The 8,289-nt window shown below is 37.7% G+C and overlaps 1 protein-coding gene across 2 annotated transcripts in view; it reads left to right on the forward strand.

Annotated features, from left to right (window-relative positions):
• Ints4 (integrator complex subunit 4) overlaps positions 1 to 8,289 on the forward strand; it is a 118,819-nt gene that overhangs the window by 98,407 nt on the left and 12,123 nt on the right. For both annotated transcript variants that reach the window (XM_005379824.2, XM_005379825.2), the window contains exons 17-19: positions 528 to 608; positions 3,236 to 3,366; positions 7,675 to 7,734. In XM_005379824.2, coding sequence (XP_005379881.1) covers positions 528 to 608; positions 3,236 to 3,366; positions 7,675 to 7,734 — 272 coding nt within the window. The remainder of the gene's footprint in view (positions 1 to 527; positions 609 to 3,235; positions 3,367 to 7,674; positions 7,735 to 8,289) is intronic.

The raw sequence follows: 8,289 nt of genomic DNA on the forward strand, positions 1-8,289 counted from the left end.
TCTGGGAGAGTTGGGGTCATGTGTACGGATTGGTGAGGGGATGGAAGGTAAGGTCTGTGACTGTTAGTGATAGTTTTGAGGGGATGATTGAGGAAGAAGAATTTAGGAAAGCTGTTTGACCTCTGGTTTGGTTATGTTGGAAGCTAATGGAGCTCTTCAAAGAATAGCAAGGGCAGGAGCAAAGGGAAAATGGCCTCAGTGAAGGAAGAAAGGCGGCTGAGGTTAGTCCAGTGGCTGTAGTAACAAGGAGGCCCAGAGCTGGTTTGCCTGTGCATTTTGGTGAGTCCTTCACGACTCCTGTACTTTGCTTCCAAGCACCTGAGACAGAGGGCTTTCGGGCCAGGAACTGGACCAATGAACAGGAGTTTATTTGGCCCAAAGTATTTGCTCTCCATAAGAGGTAGGTCTTACTGGGTTAAAAGAGTAAGTCCTGATCATGGCCGAATTTCAAAGCAAAACAAAAATACAATCTTACGTGATGTATCAGTCTTTGTGACCTGTGCTTCTCCCATCATTTGTCTGGGCAGGCCTTGCAGGAAAAGCTGTGGAATGTGGCTGCCCCTTTATATCTTAAGCAGAGTGATTTGGCTTCAGCAGCAGCAAAACAGGTAAGTTCTTTGAGACTGTCTCCCATCTCTGATGGGTCTCTGTCTAGGAATTACAGTCCATGGCAGAGCCACAGGCCTTCCTATGGTTCTCTGCCTCTGCTGTGGCCTCTTCAAGTTATGACAGAGGTTAGTAATAGGAGAAGCAGTGCTGGCTTTGGTGTCAAGAGACCTACCTGAGATTTAGTCTCAAGTTTATATTCCAGGTATACTATAATAAAGGCTTGCATGAATCTTTCATCTGAAAATATACTAAACTCAGTTGGAGGCTTTTTTTGTATTTGTAATCTGTGCTATCTCTTGCACATTAAAAGGGTCTTACATTTCTGCTTAGTTCATTAAGTAGTACTTGATTTTGTTTGCCTTGAGCTTGTTTCTTCCTAGCTTTGAGCAGTAGCCCTTTATTTGTAAGTAATTATATATATACAATATATATAAAATATATGTATTTTAAAATTATATATATATATGATTATATATGGGGCTTGGTGAACCTGTGTCTTCCAAATAGTGCTTGTGTATATGACCCAGCAGGAAGCAAATGATGGTTAACTGTGATTGTCACATTATGGTCGGTTAATGATTTCAAGTCTTAACTAACCCTTACAGTTGTTCCACCAGACAGGAATACTTATCAAGTCTGTTTCACAGATGAGGTAATTAGGGTTCAGCAAGGTTAAGTTCATAGAACTCTAGCTATTGGAGTCAGAACTGATACCTAGAATCTGTTTTCTTCCTCCTGTACAACCCAGTCTTTCATCCTGTCCAGATTCCCGCCAAGATCTGATATGTGCCTTATTATAGAGGGGTGAAGCTTAATGATTGGAACCAAAACTGGGCTGTGTTGGGAAGGTTGGGGCCAAAGAGCACTAGTTTGGAGGGGAAGGAAGAAGGCAATTACTAATGCTATATACCAGACGTTATGCTAAGCCCTTTGTGTGTGTGTGTGTGTGTGTGTGGTACTAGGGACTGAACTCAGGGTGTCTCGAATGTTAGACAAGCACTGTACCACTGAGCTATATTCCCAGCCCTAAGTAAAGATTTTTTTGTTTTGTTTTTTTGTCTTTTTGAGACAAGGTTTCACTATGCAGTACAGGCTGGCCTTGAACTCACTTTGTAGCATAGGCTGACCTGGAACTTGCAGCAATTTTCCTGCCTCCGTCTCCTGAGTGCTGGGATTACAGGCTTGCATCATGAAGCCCTGCTTATGCTAAACACTTTCATGTCCCATTCACTACTTGAAGTTGTATGATGTAGGTGCTATTTCTTCCTATTTATAGATGAGGAAACAAGCATCATGTAATCAAATAAAATCTTGCCATTTCTCTGGCCTCAGGGCCTTCAGAGAGTCAGCCACAGAAGGGAAGGAGAAACATCATATGGATGGAAGTAACTGATTTGGATAGAACTGAGTAAGCTTAAGTTATACTGGCCATGATCTTGGGTCACAGACATTGTTTTCTGTAGTTATTCCTTTCGAGATTGTGCCCAAGGAATACTCTGTCTGGATGACTAACGTACAGTTAATTGTTTCTGCTGTTTAATTTTTGGAAGACTTTTCTTGGGGATTGGATTTCTGTACATGGTATGTACAGGTGGTTCTTGATTTATGATGGCTCAGCTTACAATTTTTTGACTTTATGATACACCATAGCAATACACATTCAGTAGAAACCTTGTTTGGGCTTTTGGATTGTAATCTTTTCTAGGCCTAGTAACATGTAGTGTGGTACTTGCTTGTGATACCAGGGTGGTAGCAGTGACCTGCAGCTCCCATGTGATCATGAGGGTAAACTGCAGATACGCTGTAGTAGTGTGGCTGTTTGGTAGATTAGGTGTATTAAGTGCATTCTTTGACTTAAGATATTTTGAACATATAATGGGTTTATTGGGACATAACCCCATTGTCAGTTCAGGAGCATGTAGGTGTTCATTTCTTCCCACAGGACAGTGAGTTTTGTTTAGGGTAACGAGTTTCATCAGTAGCTAAACTTTCATATCTCACATCAGGTAAGATGCTTTTATTACCAATGAAATCTTTCTTCAGTTGACAAAATAATATGTTCTTTTTTCACAAGATGTATTATACTGGCCAGTATGTTTTCTCTTTCATGAAAGGCTTTCCCTCACACTGTAGCATGTACTTCTTTTGCATCTTTTACTTGGCCCAAACTTGCTCTGCAGAGCCTGTTTCTTTTCCTACCTTCAATAAAATTTTGCTACCATTAGAAAAAAAAAAAAAGAAAGAAAACATACTACCATAATTTCATGTGGTATATAGTTAAAAAACTTCATTCAGAATTAAAGAAAGAGATTAAAAAAAAAATTCTAACTTTAACCAAGTGATTAAACCCAGTGGTGCACACCTGTAATCCCACTACTTGGGAGGCTGAGCTAGGAAGATAGTTACGAGTTCGAGACCAGCCTGGGCTACATAGTGAGTTTAAGGTAAGCCTGAACTATATAGCAAAACTCTGTCTCAAAAAATAAAAAATGTAAGATTAAAAAAAATCTCATTTTAGAGCTTCACATAAGAAGATTGGAATTCTATACTATTCTTAGTTAAGACTCTGATATTTGTGCTGTTTTTTTTTTTTTTTGTGCGATTGTTAATTATCTTTTCCTTATAGATCATGGAAGAGACCTACAAAATGGAGTTCATGTACAGTGGTGTGGAGAACAAACAGGTGGTGATAATACATCACATGAGGCTTCAGGCCAAAGCCTTGCAACTTATAGTTACTGCGCGAACTACTCGAGGGTAAGTTGTAGTATTGGTCAAAAGGAGTGACATTTTCCTTTCACTGCATTCAGAGTTCTCACCAAAGTTAATGATATGTGATTGGAGATTTAGGAGAGATTAGCTAAGGGATGGACAGTCTATTCATTTTTTCCCCAGATATTGTGTATTCCATTCTTATATCAGAATAGAACCTTGGAAATCCAGTTGTGTCTCTCCCTTGCTAAAGTCCCTCTAGTGGCTTTTCATTACCTATAGTGCAGTTCAGGACTTCATGTGGCCACAAGGACATCTATGTGGCCTCCTTGATAGATTTCTTTCCTTTCTTTGCCAATGCTGGGGATTGAATCCAAGGCTTCACACATGCAAGGCAAGAACTCTACACTGAGCTATAGCTCTGCTTCTTAATCAATTTCTTTAAGAACTTAGGGCCAGGAATCAGTTTTGGTCTTCAGAAGAGACTAGTAAGCATTCTCTGAGGCAGTAATGGTGATTAGGAGGACGCACTGTGAAATCAGACACCTCAGATTCATTATTCTGTGAGAAAAGAAAGGTGCTTATGATGACGTCTACACTTTTTATTTAAAAAAAATTCTTTTTCAATTTAAATATAATTGTAAAAATTAAAATATTGCAGAATATGTGAAGATTCCCTGATAATATATTCCTCTTTTTCCAGGCCATATACACATGTAAAGTATAAATATGTGTGTTAATGTTAATGGAATCATAGTGTACAGTATTTTGCTATTCTGCCTTCTGTTCCTTCACTCCACAATAGATTATTTATCTTTCCATGTCATCATGAAAAGAATGTATTACCTCTGATCTTTACTCGTGCTACATAATATTTTATATTTTCCATTTGTATGCATTCCTGCTTATCTTCTTTTTTGATTTTTTTTTTTCCTGGAATGATTGGTTTCTTTGTTTCTTTTCTCCTACAAGGGTTTAAAAGTTCTAACCCCAGCCTGGTGAGGTGAGAGCCAATAGATCATAGCTTTAAGGCTGCAATCCATAGTTGATTGGCTTCAGATTGTGGCTTTATCATTTGCAAACTTAGTGACCTCATACAAGTTACTTAACATTTCTTTTGCTCAGTTTATTTTCATATGGTAAAGTAAGGCCAATAATAGTACCTGCCTCTCCCTCATAGGGGTTATAGTAAGGGTTACTGGATCATTATATGTAAAGTCCCTAAAATACACCTATCACATTTATTACAAACATTTAATGTTAGCTAATACTAGTTTTTAAAATTTTTTTACTTTAAAGAGAATAAAAATTTAAAAACATTAAAAATGATATAGAATTTCAAAACAAGATGATAGGAAATCAGCAATGGTTGTTATATTGCATATTGTTATCTTCAAAGTAGTTGTTGAGATTACCACATATAAGCATGCAAAATTGGTTAAAAAAAAAAAATTAAGCATTAACTGTTCCTTTCAATAAACCACCAGAAACTGGTAGTACAATTATCTTAGCTATTTATATATATATAAATTTCCTTCCTTCTTTCTTTTCTCCTTTCCCTCATCCCAGTTGTTCTTTCCTTTTGAATAGTTTCTTTCCCTTTCACAATATCTATTGTACTTTCTGGATTTTGCTTACTCTTTCAGTTTCTTTCTTTATGGCAGATTAGTATTCTATTGTGTATAAACACTATTTTCTTTATCCATTCATTGATTGATGGACATTTGGGCTGTTTCCAAGATACAGCTATTATAAATTGTGCTGCTATAAACACGGGTGTGCTTATATCACTGCAGTATGATGCTTTTAACTTTTTCAGAAAGATACCTAAAAGGGGCACAGGTGGGTCAAATGGAACCTTTAGTTTTTGTTTTTTGAAGAATCTCCATACTGATTTCCATAGTGGTTATACCAGTTTACACTCCCACCGACAATGGAGAAGGGTTCTTTTTCCCCCACACCCTCGCCAGCATTTGTTATTGGTTGATTTCTTGGTAATAGCCATTCTTTTTGTGGTGAGATGAAATCTCAGTATTGTTTTAATTTGCATCTCTGATGACCAGTGATGTTGCATGTTTTTCATATATTTATTTGCTTTTTGTACTTCTTCATCTAAGAAGTGTGTATTCATTTTAGATGCCCACTTTTGGATTAGGTCTTTAAATTTGGGCAGTCTGATTTTTTAAGTTCTTTATATATTCTAGATATTAGTCCTTTGTATGAGGAGTGGCTGGTAAAAAGTTGTTCCCATTTTAGGGGTTGTCTCTGCACTCTATTGGTGTGGTTTTTTTCTGTGCATTTTTTATTTTGTTTTTCTACTCTATATTCTAAGTAAATTTCTCAATATACCCTCCCTCCCGCTCTCCCTTCCTGGAATCAAACTCAGGACCTTGCACTTGCCAGGCAGGCACTATGCCTCTGAGCTATATCCCTGGCCCTCAATACACTCTTCAATTTATCGTTTTTAGTTTTCATCATTGTTCATTCCACTATTCATTGAGTTTGACTTCATTATTTTTAACTTCCATGTGTGCTTTCTTTCTTTTCTTTTGTAGCATTTCTCTTGCTTTATCAATCTAATGTTCTTTCAAATCTCTTCACTCTTACTGGCGATCCTTATTAGAAATGTATTTATAATTTATTTAGTTGTTTATTTATTACAGTATTGGGGATTGAACCGAGGTAGCTGGGATTACAAGATGTACCACCACATCCAGCTTAGAATGCATTTTTAAAAGCTTACTGTGCTTTCTTGCCTTGACTTCATCAAAGGAGACACTGCTTGGTATCCTTTATGGCTCCTGATTTTCTTTTCTAACACTTAGTTAATTGCTGTTGTCTTTGCATAATTAGAAATGAAAATCTAGACTGGTGGTTTCAATTTGTAATTGGTGCTGGCTTCCCAACAGTTGTATGTCAGTGTTCGATTTCGCTTAGGAACATCAATCATTACTTTCTTTCTTTACTTTAAGGAAAAGATGGCAATTCTTATCAGTAGGGCCTACTTTACCTGCCATGTACTTCATGCTGTAGTTGAGGCTACTGCCCTCCTTTGGAGTTTGGAGAGACTACCCAGATCATTTTGTATGTTACTGCTTGGAAGCTCTCCAAGGTGGGGCTTCATTTTGCAGGCCAGAAAATGTCACTTTTAGGCAAATTGCTTGCTTTTGTGGCCTTGCTTGGCTGGAGTTCTCTTTCTTAACCTTCTCACTCCTGTTTTTTTGGTAGATTAATCTTACTATCAAATTTCAGTTCCCTTTCTGGTACTGTGTCACTTCAGAAACTTTCAAGTGCTGCCTCTTTTTGGGAAAACAGTTCAAATGAATGTTGCTTGTAGAGTGGGTTTGCAGCTGCCATTTTAAAAAAATTATTAATTCAACTAGTATTTATTAAAAGTTGATTGTGCCAGGAAACATAATGAGAAATACAAAGTTCCTACTCTCACAGAGTGTACATTTTAGTAGAAAGCTCAAATAGATGAAGAACCTTGATACCATTTACTTACATGTTTTATGTAAAGAAAGTTTTTGGCCGGTTTTACATGACTAGGATTTAATGACACTAATGAGTAATACATTAGTGAAAATAGATGGGAAGGTACATGCAGAAAATAGATACAATAGATAAAAAGAAAATACACAAAGCTATACAGACATTGGCCCAGCGTGCTCCCTGGTTAATTTAGGTATACATTTGTACTGAAAGGACATACTTTCTAGGTCTGTTCCTGAGAACCCTGACAGTGCCCACTATGTTGGTTGACCATACTTCCATAGAAAGCATTATTCCTGAGTAAACTGCATCGAGACTGAAGGAAGGGTAAAGAAACTATAGTTTCCTGGTACAGATCCCATAGTTGGGGGCCTCACTAAGTGCAGTGATTTGGGAACTGGATGTATCTGTTGTGCGGACCCTAGAAGCTGTGCTCACATTGTTGCCTACGGGATGTGAGGCTTCTAAGCGAGAACGTTGTCCACACTTGCCCGATGTGCATCTCATCTCCTTGTACTCGAGCTGTCAGCTGTAGGATCACAGCTGCTGCACAGCGCGGGAGACTGCTGCAAGGACTCTTAGTGAGTCCGGTGCCAAGTGTGGCCGCGGTGATCTTTGATTTTGAGTGTTTCTTGAGCATGATGTGCACTGCAGTGGTTTAATCAGGTCTTGGGATCCTGACAGATACTTCCCCTGGGCCCATTAGGAGTCCCTTACTTCTCTGAGGTCTCATTTTTATAGTGTCATATATGCATTTTTCTTTTCTGTAGGCTCGGGTTTCTGGGAATTCTGGTCCTCACGCCTTAGTTCACAGATTTCACCAGCGAGTCACTTATTTTATTTTGCATTTCTTTTCTACAGAGTTGACCCTTTATTTGGGATGTGTGAAAAATTTTTACAGGAAGTAGACTTTTTTCAGAGGTAAGTATTTAATAACTTTTCTGACTTAATAACTTTTGGTTATGCAGGGAATAACTTAATAGGCACCAGGAGTGATCACAAGCCAGATTACTTGGTTTAGCCCGTGCAGCCAAGATACCATCTGCATCATTGTGCTCTAATGTTCTATAATGATGTATAAATATTTTTGAGTTTCAAAACTAAATATTCAACTGAATAGTAAAAACATTTGGAATTGTTTGAATTCAGAACTCAGCTTGGCCAGAAAAAGTAAGTATTATGAAAACCTGTAGGCCCTTTTTGTTTTTTGTTTTGTTTTTTTCTGAGACAAGTTCAAACTCTCAGTGATCTAACCTCCTTCAGACTCCCAACTGGGATTACAGGTGTGTGCCCTCAGCCCTTCAGTTGAAATATCACAACTTGTCAGTTTTTCATCACTTACTTGTAGATTTCTCTACAATCTACAAAGAATTATCTCATAATTCTGTGTGTGTGTTTTATTCTGCAAGATAAATGATTTTTCAGAGTTCTATAGGAAATGAATCAATTAAAACATGCAGTAGAATTGGAGAAGTG

Source organism: Chinchilla lanigera, unplaced genomic scaffold (assembly GCF_000276665.1).
Source record: "Chinchilla lanigera isolate Chin_1 unplaced genomic scaffold, ChiLan1.0 scaffold00013, whole genome shotgun sequence".
Taxonomy (NCBI): domain Eukaryota; kingdom Metazoa; phylum Chordata; class Mammalia; order Rodentia; family Chinchillidae; genus Chinchilla; species Chinchilla lanigera.